At 37.1% G+C, this 13811-nt stretch overlaps 1 protein-coding gene across 5 annotated transcripts in view; it reads right to left on the reverse strand.

Annotated features, from left to right (window-relative positions):
* Nucleotides 1–902: 902 nt before the first annotated feature.
* The window catches only part of PLS3 (plastin 3), a 73386-nt gene continuing 60477 nt past the window's right edge, over nt 903–13811 (reverse strand). For all 5 annotated transcript variants that reach the window (XM_046673131.1, XM_046673134.1, XM_046673132.1 and 2 more), the window contains 8 exons: nt 12272–12367; nt 10205–10400; nt 8880–8958; nt 8003–8117; nt 4694–4827; nt 3910–4033; nt 3564–3688; nt 903–2138 (listed from right to left, as the gene is read on the reverse strand). In XM_046673131.1, the coding sequence (XP_046529087.1) occupies nt 2006–2138; nt 3564–3688; nt 3910–4033; nt 4694–4827; nt 8003–8117; nt 8880–8958; nt 10205–10400; nt 12272–12367 (1002 nt within the window). In that variant the 3' untranslated portion in view covers nt 903–2005. The remainder of the gene's footprint in view (nt 2139–3563; nt 3689–3909; nt 4034–4693; nt 4828–8002; nt 8118–8879; nt 8959–10204; nt 10401–12271; nt 12368–13811) is intronic.

Here is a 13811-nt window from a genome sequence, read left to right on the forward strand (position 1 = left end):
AGTCGTTCTGTTTTTTTTTAAGATTTTATTTTTTTATTTTTCTCCCCAAAGCCCCCCGGTACGTAGTTGTATATTCTTAGTTGTGGGTCCTTCTAGTTGCGGCATGTGGGACACTGCCTCAGCGTGGCTCGATGAGCAGTGCCATGTCCACACCCAGGATTCGAACCGACGAAACCCTGGGCCACCTGCAGCGGAGCGCGTGAACTTAACCACTCGGCCATGGGGCCGGCCCCTGAGAAAAGTCTTTCTTATTCTTAGACTATAAATACAAAATATTTTATAATATCACCATGCAGTTCCTCAAAGGACTGCATTTCATAGAACTTATTCACACAAAGCCTTAAAATGGTACCATGAACCACCAGTTGTCAACTAGGGATGATTTTGCCCTCCAGAGGACATTTGGCCTTGTCTGCAGACACATTTGGTCTACACACTGGGTGTGTGCTACTGACATCTCGTGGGGAGAGGCCAGGGATACAGCTAAATCTTCTGCAATGCACAGGACAGCCCTCTGTCCCCTCCAACAAAGAATTACCTAGCCCAAAATGTGAATCAATAGTGATGAGGTTGAGAAAACCTGCCATAAACCCTCTCTCCTCCCTGGCTGCTCAGATCCCTGTTGTTTTGGTCTTATGTATATTATAGGATATTGAAAAGACTGAGTGAGATGGGAAAAAAAGAAAAAGGGAACTGGATAAGGACATTTTGGTAAGTTGGAGAAAACCATTTTACTCCATTGGTACTATCCTTAATTCAGTCCCTGTAATTTACTTCCAAAAGCTTAAATTTAACAAACATCATTTTACACAGTACACCAGAAAAAGAGTTAGAATATTGGAGAAAAAAAAAACTGGCAAACATTGGTATGCTACTAAGGGACAGAAGCATGAAGACACTAATTATTATGTAAATGCCTTTATTTGAACTAATACACTGCTACCAGATTACATCACTTTTCAGAGTTAGAGTAACATTATAATCCTGAAAACTATAGCAAACAGCTTGACAAAGCAAGAGTACATTAAGTCCTACATATATATTTTTATTTTTTAGTGCCCACATCTCCTTGTCTTAGGTGTAAAATTAGAAAATTTATTGTACACTTAGCAAACTTGGCCTACTGTGTCCTAAGTTCTGAGCACACTCTCTCCTCAAAATGTCATAGTCAACAGCATTTTAAATCTAAAGAGAGAGTTTGATGATACAGGTTTTAAAACAAATAAGCATATATTGAACAAAGTGTTTTAAGACAAAATATGTCAATTGTTTACAGCTTGGGTGTGAGAGGGAAGATGCAAATTCAAGGTACATTTTTCCTCTACCTATAATGTGTTTTCTACTTACTTGAAGACCCCTTAAAAAAGTAGCAAAATCAGCAGTCTTATTTAATGTAATCAAAATATTCTTAAATGTACAAAAAAGGATCATGTAGAAAGAATACTGTAAAAAGATACTGATTTTAAGAATAAAAGAATATGAAAAGCTTCTATTACATTCTGCACAGCCAGTTACTTCTGCAAATTTTCAGTACTATAAAGATAAGCAAAGGATACTCATATCCAAATACCCTCTGACCACAGTTCTCAAATAGGAACTAGCACACTGGGTGGAAAGCAAAATTATTGTAATAATATTCATATCCAATCATCTAAGCAAGTCCCAGGAGTTGGACATTCTAAGAGGGAGAAAGATACATAGAGAGAAATAACATACAGCAACTGGGAATGTCAAGGGCAGCAACCTAGGAGGAGAGAGTAAATGATTTGGCTATAAGCACATTTCAGGTGTGCCTGACAGATCCAACTTTGACTATGGGAAAGAGGAGTTGTTTTTATTAAAACTCTTTCCCCCGAGGGCTCTCATGATGAGCTAGTCTTGTTAATCAAAACCAAAAGTCCTTTAAATTGACCAACAGTTCCTTAAGCCACGAACACTTCACCTGGAAATAGCTGACCTAATCATGCACCTGGGAGCAAGGTTGTTTTTATCCGTATTGGTTATTTTACACTCTCTTCATTCCCCTGCCCATCAGGCATGCAAACACGGTCATAACCATCTTGGGCTTCACTTCCACAAGGTCTTCAGGGAGGGCGTACACCCTGGCTCCAATTCTTCTGGCCATTGACACTGCGTACCTATTTTTTGAGGAAACAAAAATTAAGATGAAACTCTTGTCAGTCAAGGACAAAATATGAGATATCTATTTCCTCTTATATAATCATTTGCCTGGGATGCAAAACTTCTGTATCGAAAGTTCAAATCAGAATGACTTCACTTTTTGTTGTTTTATTTGTTGTTGAAGTCACTCTTAAGTGACACCAGGTTTTCAAGCTCTACTATTTGGGACTGACAATACTTATTCACTCCTTTTCTTCAATAAGAAATAAGAATGAATTTTGGAGCACTGACGAATTGATATGAAAATGAAAAAAATATATATAATTACCCAGATTGGCTGTACAATCAGTGTTGATATGTAATAACAGACACTCTTATGTGATCTTAGAGATATGGGGTGGAAAATTATGCCAGATGCAAAATCCACGTTGCTTTGGTAGATGCAGCGAGTACTTCCAAATATTCAAGGGAGAGGAGAGAGTCTACATGGTACATGGACAGAGCGGCCAGAACGAGGAATGGAAAGGGTAGACAAGAGAAGGGAAGAAAGAACTGACGTGTTCAGCTGGGGAAATTTGCAGGAGCACACCTCAATTAATACACGAGGCATTTCTAGGTGTTTTTGTGACAGGAATCTTTAAAGGTGATCAAGTTTCTGGAAAAGGAAGTTTCGAGAGTTCTCCATATATTATGGATATTAAGTCTTTCTTATATATGCTACAAATATTTTTAAAGGAGGGAAGAAATAGTGTGCCTAACTCCAAAGCTTGACGGTAGTGCTTGTTAGTTAGTCTATGAAGCCTTGCTGTGGACTAATTTTCAGTGTATACTAGTAAAACTTTCATGGGTTGCCCATGAAACCTGGTCACAGTCTAGGTCTTCAGTGAAGAAGGGAAGAGACAGGTGGAAAAGACCTTCTCAATATTGTTGAAATGCAAGAAACTTCCAAGGCATAGTCTCAGCTGAGGGTTAAGCATCCTGCCCATTTAGGCACCAAGATAGTAAACTTCACATATGTAGTAATGGTGATCTATGCACAGTAACAGAGACATCAGTGGGTAATACATTTTAAAAAAGAGAGAGAGAGACAGAAAAATACTCTGATCTGAGGCAAGAATATCCCTGGCTGATTTTTGCCTTGTTTTAACTTTGTAGCTGAGTTGCATTAGAACGTACACCACATTATTTCTGTAATCCACTAAAGCAACAGCTGAATGACCACCTACTAGGTCAGGCACAATACCAGGCTCTTATATATTTCATTCATTTCAAAATCTCTAAGGTAAGTATTATTGCTCCTATTTTACTGATGAGGCATCTGAGGCTCAAAGAGGTTTCCCCCAGGTGACACCATTTTTAAGTGGCAGAACCTTAATGAGAATGCAGATCTGCCTGGCTACAAAGCCCACGCTCTTGCCAGGATCTTACGCAGTGTCCCTTACTTGGCATTATTGTGCTTGTCATCTTCTGTTAGATTGCCACTCTTAACGAGGTCATAGTTTATGCAGCCTGGCTGGATGGCATCAATCAAATCCACAACTGCCAAACTGGAGCTGATCGTCTTGTCCTAGTGCAAAAGGACAATAAATCTGAGAATTTCAACATGTACAAATTAACATGTGATTAATTATATAAAGTTGCCAAAAACAAAGCCCAGTGAATTAAAAAAGAGTCTTGCCATTAGCCTAACAATAATTTTCACTCACAAAGAAACCGAAGATTGTCCTTTCAAACTACAGATACTTTCTAGCAAACACAATTTTTATCAGTCAAATATGAAATTCTTACCTTAAAACTCTGAATGGAAGTTGATTTTCCAGCTTCACTCAATGTTCTATTCACCCAGCTCACAATGATGTCGTCATTAGCTTTCTGACCATCTCCCAGATCTTCCAGGACATTGAGGGTATATCTAAAAGAAGCAAAGAAAAGGTCCCAACCTACTTTATGAGAAAAAATGCAACATTAGAAAGATGCTTTATCTTCCATTTCTCTTATTCCTTAGGGTTGAAAGACTAAAGATTTAATGGAAAGAGATTCACACTATATACAAAAAATATCTATATTTCAAGTAGTGGTGGCTTGCTCCTGATCTCCCATTTGCAGCGGTGGGGGTGAGATTTTCAGTGCTTTAATGAGCAAGCCCAACAGTCTACTGCAGGCACATTTTGTACTAGTCCAACAGTGGTAATGACTCAAGCTCTGCTTTGGCTGGTACCCAGTCATAATGAATGCTTTTCAGCATTATAGTTAAGAGATCTTTTTCAAATGGATATGTGAGATGGTCATAAATTTTACTATTTTTTTATTCACTGACACTAAATGAAGCTCAAGTCTATGTGTCAGGCTTCCTATGAAAAAGAAAGAAATATGCACAGCTCTGCTGCATAACTTTCACAGAGGCGTCTCCCACTGAATATCCTACATATCTTCATTACTTAAGCTTACTTCAGAGTCTAAATACAAAATTTTCAAAGGTGTAGTCATTGACACATTTGCTTCAAATTAATAAGGACTAGACCACAGAACTGTATTATAGTGAAGCTTAAACAGCTAAAATGGTGTACTGTACCTTCTCATCAGCTGCCAGACTAAAGCTAAAGTCAGGGTTTGGTTCCCATCATTCAGGTCTTGCCCTCCAATGCCTACCAGGGAGAATTTGGCAGGATGCTTCCCTAACTCAACAGCATAGTTGCAGTTTTCTAGCTGCAAACACACAAAGTAAATGGTTAAAGATTTTCATTTATTTAATCTGTGTACGTGTTTGTGTGTATGTGTGTGTGCGTGCACTGGACGCTAGGTGCTTAGCATACAAAAATAAATAAGACACAGTTACTATCCTCAAGAAGTTCAGAGTTAAGAGTTTTCAAACAAACAGAGAATCTGAATAGACCAATCACAAGTAAAGAGACTGACACAATCAACACCGCACCCCCCCCCCCCAAAAAAAAACCCAAAAGTCCAGGACCAGATGGCTTCTCTGGTAAATTCCACCAAACAGTTGAAGGAAATTTAATACCCATCCTTTTCAAACTCTTCCAAAAAATCGAAGAGGAGGGGAAGCTTCCTAACTCACTCTTCCAGGGGAACATCACCCTGGTACCAAAACCAGACAAGAACACAAAAAAGGAAAATTATAGGCCAATATCACTGATGAACACAGACGCAAAAATCCTCAACAAAATATTAACAAATCGAATACAGCAATACATTAAAAGGATCATACACCATGATCAAGTGGGGTTTATTCCAGGGATGCAGGGATGGGTCTACATCCACAAATCGACCAATGTGATACACCACATTAACAAAATGAGGAATAAAAACCACATGATCATCTCAATAGATGCTGAGAAAGCATTTGAGACAATCCAACAGCCATTTATGATAAAAACTCTCAATAAAATGGGTATAGAAGGAAAGTACCTCAACATAATAAAGGCCATATATGAAAAGCCCATAGCCAACATCATACTCAATGGTGAAAAACTGAAAGCTATTCCTCTAAGAACAGGAACAAGACAAGGATATCCACTATTACTACTCTTATCCAACATAATATTGGAAGTCCTAACTAGAGCAATTAGGCAAGAAAAAGAAATAAAAGGGATCCAAATTGGAAAGGAAGAAGTAAAACTGTCACTATTTGGGAATTACACAAGTCTATATATAGAAAACCCTAAAGAGTCCATCAAAAAAACCATTAGAAATAATTAACAAATACAGCAACATTGCAGGGTACAAAATCAACATACAAAAATCAGTTGCATTTCTGTATACTAACAACAAAATAGCAGAAAGAGAAATCAAGAACACAATCCCATTTACAATCGCAACAAAAAGAATAAAATACTAGGAGTAAACTTAACCAAGGAGTTGAAAGACCTATACACTGAAAGCTATGAGACATTATTGAAAGAAATCAAAGACATAAGGAAACGGAAAGATATTCCATGCTCATGGATTGGAAGAATAAACATAGTTAAAATGTCCATATTATCTAAAGCAATCTATAGATTCAATGCAATCCCAATCAGAATCCCAATCACATTCTTTACAGAAATAGAACAAAGAATCTTAGAATTTATATGGAACGACAAAAGATCCTGAATAGCCAAAGCAATCCTAGAAAAAAGAACAAAGCTAGAGGTATCACACTCCCTGATTTCAAAATATACTCCCTGTAAGCAAAACGGCATGGTATTGGTAGACAGACACACAGATCAATGGAACAGAATTGAGAGCCCAGAAATAAACCTACACATCTATGGACAGCTAATTTTTGACAAGGGAACCAAAAACACACAATAGAGAAAGGAAATTCTCTTCAATAAATGGTTTTGGGAAAACTGGACAGCCACACTCAAAAGAAAGAAAGTAGACCATTATTTTATACCATACACAAAAATTAACTCAAAACGGATTAAAGACTTGAATGTAAGACTTGAAACTATAAGACTCCTGAAGAAAGCATAGGCAGTATGCTCTCTGACATTGGTCTTAGCAGTATCTTTTTGAATATCGCATCTCCTCAGGCAATGGAAACAAAAGAAAAAATAAACAAATGGGACTACACCAAACTCAAAAGCTTCTGCACGGCAAAGGAAACCATCAACAAAGTGAAGACAACGTACCAACTGGGACAAAATATTTGCAAATCATATATTTGATAAGTGGTTAATATCCAAAATATATAAAGAACTCATACTCAACAACAAAAAAACAAACAATGCGATCGAAAAATGGGCAAAGGTAATTTTTCCAAAGAAGATATACAAATGGCCAACAGGGACAAGAAAAGATGCTCAACATCACTAATCATCAGGGAAATGCAAATAAAAACCACAATGAGATTTCACCTCACACTCGTCAGAATGGCTATTATTAAAAAGACAAGAAATAACAATTATTGGAGAGGATGTGGAGACAAGGGAACCCTTCTGAACTGCTGGTGGGAATGCAAATTGGTGCCGCCACTACAGAGAAAAACAGTGGGGAGGTTTCTCAAAAATTTAAAAATAGAAACACCATATGATCCAGCTATTCCACTGCTGGGTATTAATCCAAAGAACACAAAAACACTAATTTGAAAAGATATATGCACCCTTATGTTCATTGCAGCATTATTCACAATAGCTAAGACTTGGAAACAACCTAAGTGCCCATCAATGGATGAACAGACAAAGAAGACGTGGTATATATACAATGGAGTACTACTCAGTCATAAAAAGGATGAAACCTTGCCATTTGTGACAACATAGATGGACCTCGAGGGTATTACGCTAAGTGAAATAAGTCTGACAGAGTAAGACAATTACTCTATGACTTCACTCATATATGGAAGATAAACAAACAAACACATAGACATGGAGAACAGACTAATGGTTACCAGAGGGGAAGAGGTTGGGGGGAGAGTGAAAGGGGTAAAGGGGCACATGTGTATGGTGACAGATGCCAACTAGACTTTTGGTGGAGAACATGATGTAGTGTATATGGAAGGTGAAATATAATGATGTACACCTGAAATTTATATAATGTTATAGACCAGTGTGACTTAAATAAAAAATTAAAAAATAAAGAAATAAAGTTAACATAGGTATCTTATTAATGGCATGGAGATCATCAGCATTTGAATGTTTAAAGATCAGGCCAAGAGCGTTTAAGTATAAAAGCAGTGTATATAATGGTAGTTGTGTGCAAATATGATTATACAAGCCTAACATATCTTACTTGGTAGGAGTATATATTTTATCAATCCTCTATGAAAGCAAGACATAATAATAAAAAACCTTATTCCATAAATAAGAGTTTTCAAACAAAAGAAACAAATTGAGAATAAAAATAGTCTGTAACAAATATATGCAGCAACTTAATTATCTACCTTTTTCATGTTGGCTCCAAGCTTTGGGTATGGAGGTTTATTAACCTTACTCCAGTCAACAGGAACTTTAATTCGTTCATAGAGCTGTAAGATTACCAGGGCATCTTGCAGGTCACTAATGATTTAAAAATTATTTGATCAGTGTTTTCAGACAGCTGGGCCTTTGTTTCCATAAAAATCTAACACTACTCTACTAAACCAGACATATAAAACCATAGACAATACCCAAGACTCATATTTTCTACCAATCTGCACAGAAAATAGAGCTAACTTCACCCATTCACCCACAAATATTTATTTAGAGTTTATTGTTTGCAAGGTACTGTTCTAGAAGCTGGGCACACAGGACAAAAATCCTTGGCCTTACATTAGAGTGCAGAGAGAAAAGACAATAAACATGTATATGGCTAAACGGATAAAATGATTTTGGGGTGTATATAAGGGCTATGAAGAAAAAATGAACTAGGGTTAGAAGTCAGGGAGTGGTAGGTGGTGGGTCAGGGTCGGAATGAGTTGCTGGAATATAGTAAGAGAGTAACATTCCAGGTTGAGAGAACAGCGAGCACAAAGGCCTCGAGGCATCATGGATGATCTACTTAAGGTGTTCCCTGGTCTCTGTTTCAAAATATAAAGTATCTGTTCCCTAGCATGTTAGAAAGACATTTATATATTCTTTTACTTAATGTTAATGATCATGTAAAGAAAGAATCTGGGCTTTTATGTATTCGGAAAATGATAATGGAAGTCACCACTCAACATTTTCCAACATAAATGATCACTACAAACTAACATTTAGAAAATGTTTAGAGCTGTAATTAATTGTGCAGCATCCATTCCTGATGTTCCTACTGTTTACAATAGCAGGAGGAAGGCTTACGCATAGAGATGGTTCACATGGGGGTTAACACCCAGAGAGTTCATCCAGTTACGGAAGGTTCTTTCTTCACGAGTTTCTCCTATTAAGAATAATCACAAAATTTGTATATTCATTAAACACCTTGCATATGTGCACATAATATCAACCCATACGTAAGATTATTTTATTTCCTCTGTACGGATCTCGACGTTTCCACCATATGAATCTCCAAGTATTCTAAATACATTCTCTCTAGATACATGCTTATCTTTTTAATTTCTTGAATTTATTTTCAAGAACGCAACCTTATAACCATTTAAGCAATTTAGAGGCTTATGAACCTCTTACAGTCTCCTTCCCTCTCTAATCCTTCTCCAATTATCTCCCAAAATTCCCATACCTCAAAAGTAACTGCTGTTATCAGTTTAGTTTATATTTTAAAAATCTGCTATGGTCACATGAACCTCTATACCAATATTAATTTATGTCTTCTGTCTATCCTTTTTTTTTTTTTGCTGAGGAAGATTCACCCTGAGCTAACATCCGTGCCAATCTTCCTTTATTCTTTAGTATGTGGGCGGCCAGCACAGCATGGCCACTAACAGAGTGGTGTAGGTCTGTGCCTGGGAACCGAACCCAGGCTGCTGAGGTGGAGCACGCTGTACTTAACCACTAGGCCACTGGGGCTGGCCCTCTTTTCATCTTTAAATGCTAAGCTACACACGAATAGTCCTTTTGCATGCCTATATTACAGCAACAAATTACTTGAAACTTCAGAAGCATAAAATTTAAGGACTTTATAGTAATGCCAGTGGATATTCAACAAACTATTATTTACATTTGTTAATTTTTAAATACCATACTTCATGCATATATAATCTGGAAAAGGTAGTCTCCGCCTTTCCCACACTTAAACAAATAGTTACTATACACTATTTTATTTTTTGAGTAGGTAAGTAGGAAAGGAACTGGGGCTAGTTCCAGTTAGTCTGACTGTGGACAAATGAAACATAAGTACAGTATATTTATAGGTCAAATTTTATGCATATCTGCATTTTTCTGGTGTGAAGTTTAAAAAGTGATCTAATTCTAAAATATTAAGATAAAACATTGGTTTACTAAGTGGCCTTAAATTAAGTGACCCCAGACTACTTTACTTGAAAAGTTCTCCTGTAGCATCCCTTTCTATCAGCTGCCACTTTTTCCTCAGCCCTTGGGGGTACTTTTAGCAGATACCTGCTCAGGGAAAGTGGATGAGGAAACTCACTAAATCAAGGAAATCTTCACTGCTTATGTATTTCTACCCTGTAGTCCCACACATTAGAATTTGAGGAATCTTTCGTTACCTTCTAACAGAGTCCAGTCAATATCCTGGTTCTCTGGCTTAGTTAGTGCCGGGTATTTATTAAACAGGTTAGCCACGAAGGCTAAATTCAGTTTGGGGTTTCCACTGACAACATCAGCAGGGGTAACAAACTGTCTGCAACCTAATTTGTCTGCTTGTTGAAGCATACTTTCAGCTCTCTTCAAATCATCTGTTTCCTGTTGAAGTAAAATAAGAAGACATTTTTTAAAAAGCCATACTAAATATATAGAAATGTTGCTCTACAATGATAGGCTGGATCTACAATTCCACTTTCTCTTACCCAACATAGGATACTTATTATAAAATTGTTTTGAATGCAAAAAAAATTTTTTAAGTTGGTTGTGCTGGATATGCAGTACCTTGAAAATACCCTAGATGGCGCCAGATCATATAACTAAGGACAGAACACATTTAACTCAAGGCATTATATCTCTCACGCCAAAACGCATCAAGAAAAAAGGTAAAACTCTTCACATTCTTAAATTAGGCCCCAAAAAAGTTGTAAGGCTGAAAAATATGAGGGAATTATGAGAAAAAAATTTAAAAATAATACTAAGTATAGCAGGTTCCAATAATTTAATTACAGGTTTAAATTGCATATTTCAAATTGTAGTTTTTCTCTTCAACTATTTTTTTGTTTTATTTTACTTAACTTTTCCATCCACGAAGTAAAGGTGTCCATTTCTGTAAAGAATACTTACTTTCAACTAATTCCTATGACTCCTAACTTGCTACCTTCTTCCCCATTCTTTTTTTCCTGGAAAGATTCACGCTGATCTCTCGATTGACATAGGGTTTGGTGAAGAATTTGTTATAGATCCAATGATTTCAGACCGATGTAAAAAATAGTTTCTCAGGAGCCCGCCATTCCCACCTCCTAATGCTAAAAGTAAAAACCTGGAGCTGCAGGAGGAGCAACTGCTTGTGGATTTTCCGTTTGCAGCAACCTACTCCTGGAAATGGCCAAAGCAGCGCTCTTGGCAGTTACTACTGACGTCTCCACCCCAGTATGCCCCAGGGCAAAAGTAGAACTTCTGGAAAACAGTGTCATGTGAAAAAGGTTTTATAATTGGGGGGAAAAGAAAAGAGATAAAGGAAATTTGAGAAATGTTATAAACCAATGCTGCTCTGAATGTATAATTTGACAGTCTTAACTCTGTCTTTAATGTGTGATGCTATCTTTAACTAGTTTTTTAATCTCCGGTGAGGTGCCTTGATTGTACAGGACTCCAGAACAATGTGTGTTTATTGTTACCCTTCATTGTTAACCTCATCTGTATCAAGGGTAACCTGAGCAGGTGAGTTTCATATTTAACATACAGACAAAAATATAAGCACACCAGTCAGTTACAAACTCAGTTCTGGTAAGGGCAGTGTAAACAGTTTAGCCAGTGTTATCCACTCAATCCTACTGCATGATAGGCTGGGAATGTGGATTTTTAAAATTAGTAGAATGCATTCCATATCTAATGGGTACAAGGAACCACAGGATCCTAGAAACTTGAGACTAAATAATCTAGGCCAACTCCTTACTTTATGAATGAGCAAAGTGAGATCCAATCTTGGGAGGAACTTGTCCAAAGTGACTGAACAAATGAGTGACGTAACCAGGGAACATGGTCCATGACAGCGATTCCCCAAAGTGGATTTCAGGGGTCAGGAATTTGTAAACATATTCACACTACTCTTAACACAGGAATATTCCAGACACAGATATGAATATGCAATTATTAAATCTATCACTGTGATTACAATCCGAATACTTGGAAAAGGTTAGTCTCTTGTGCTTATTTCCCCACAATTGCTTTGAATATTTTATGCCATCCATATAAACCAATGCCACCATAATTATGGAACTCACCAATGAACTATCAACTAAATCAAAGCTAGTCTTTCTGCCTCTGAATTACACCTACGGCAGTAAGTTTTATAATAATATTTAAAATTGCCAACACCACTACATGCAATTATAAAGATTCTTGTTTTTATAAGAAATTGACAATAATTTTGTAAGGCTGTAGAATTCAAAAGAAACACCTATACTTACATTGAAACCCGACATGTTAATATCTATCCGTGGTTCACCTTCCTTTTGTCCTTTCGGTGCAATTTGATTGAGAAGATGGAAATAGGCTTTGGAATCCTACAAATGAATTGAAAATATCAGTGAGATCACATTTACAAAGAATGAATGTATCCTATTGTCCCATGTTTGGAAGGATATTTGCATTGGATTTTGTGAGAATAGATGGCACAAATCTCTTGTCTTCTAATATAATAGATCTTTTCCCCAGAAAAGTCCATCTCTCTGGCTTTATGTCTGTCTTGAATATAGATGGACCAAACTTTGTCATGACTTTACAATTTTATTGAAGTCATCAACATAATAACGCTAGCAAACACATAACTAGTTCTGTACCTTCACTGAATTACTGAAGTCAAAAAGCTTGGTACATAACACAAGCAAGAAAAAAAAGTAGGAGAGCAGAAGTCCAGGAAGCATAGGGAAAGAGAAAATAAACAGGTTACATCATTACAAAGCACAATATATACCATAACCTGTGGAGAAGAGATTAGCTGGCTTAAAGATTATTTAATTGTAAATTTAAATGACAAAAATGTTTAAACGAGTAACACTTGAGTTGGTGAAATAACATTTAACCCTTTATGATCTGAACACATTTATCCAAATACGCTTCTCTTTTTGTTTTAAGCTATTGTATTCTTTCATCACTTGAACACTTGGAATCTCAATACCTAGAACAAAGTGGCATTGCTCATATCAGGGGTGGGCTGGCAGGACACTCCACAGAACACAACTTGAAAACCATTGTACCAGTGCAAATGCTTAATATGGGTCTTCGATGCACATGTCAAGTAAAATTCTGCCTCTGTGGAATACGAGAGGACAGGAACTGGAGTCAAGATTCCTTCATCCTGCTATATCCAAAGGCCACCTTCCCAGCTATTATAGTTTTCTATTACTGAGCCTTGACAGTCCGGACAGTCTATAAAGGAATGATTCTCATAGTAAACTCCACAGAATATGTGCATCCTAACCCCCAGGGAAGTTGTTCAATATGCAGATGAGTGGATCCGACTCCAGACCTACCAAATAGGAATCTCCAGGAGCTGCCCAGAAAGTTGCATCTTACACGAGCTACCCAAGTTGAGTTTGATACACTTGCCATAAATGATTCTAAGGGGGAAAATCAGGTGAGTGAAAGCCATTTCAGACCAATTCGTGAAAAGCAAACCCAGATCCTACCCTTAGTGGGCATGGGATTTACCCCTCAGGAACAGTGCATTACAGTTGTGAAAGTGCTTTCACGTAAACAGTTACCCACTAAAGGCGCATAAACAACTCACAATCTAACAGAAAAACAGGTGAAGAGCAGACCCAGCAGTCTGTATTTACTACCGGGAAAAGGGCTTTACAGGTGAAAATTAGAACTTGAACACAGATAAATTGGAAGTTCCTTTTCACATTACCAAGCAATACTTTGCTTCTTAAAAATATTCAAAGCAGGCTTCATTTTTAAATAAGATTTCCTTTTGTACATTTCAAATATGGCTTAGACACAATA

Source organism: Equus quagga, chromosome 10 (genome assembly GCF_021613505.1).
Source record: "Equus quagga isolate Etosha38 chromosome 10, UCLA_HA_Equagga_1.0, whole genome shotgun sequence".
NCBI lineage: Eukaryota > Metazoa > Chordata > Mammalia > Perissodactyla > Equidae > Equus > Equus quagga.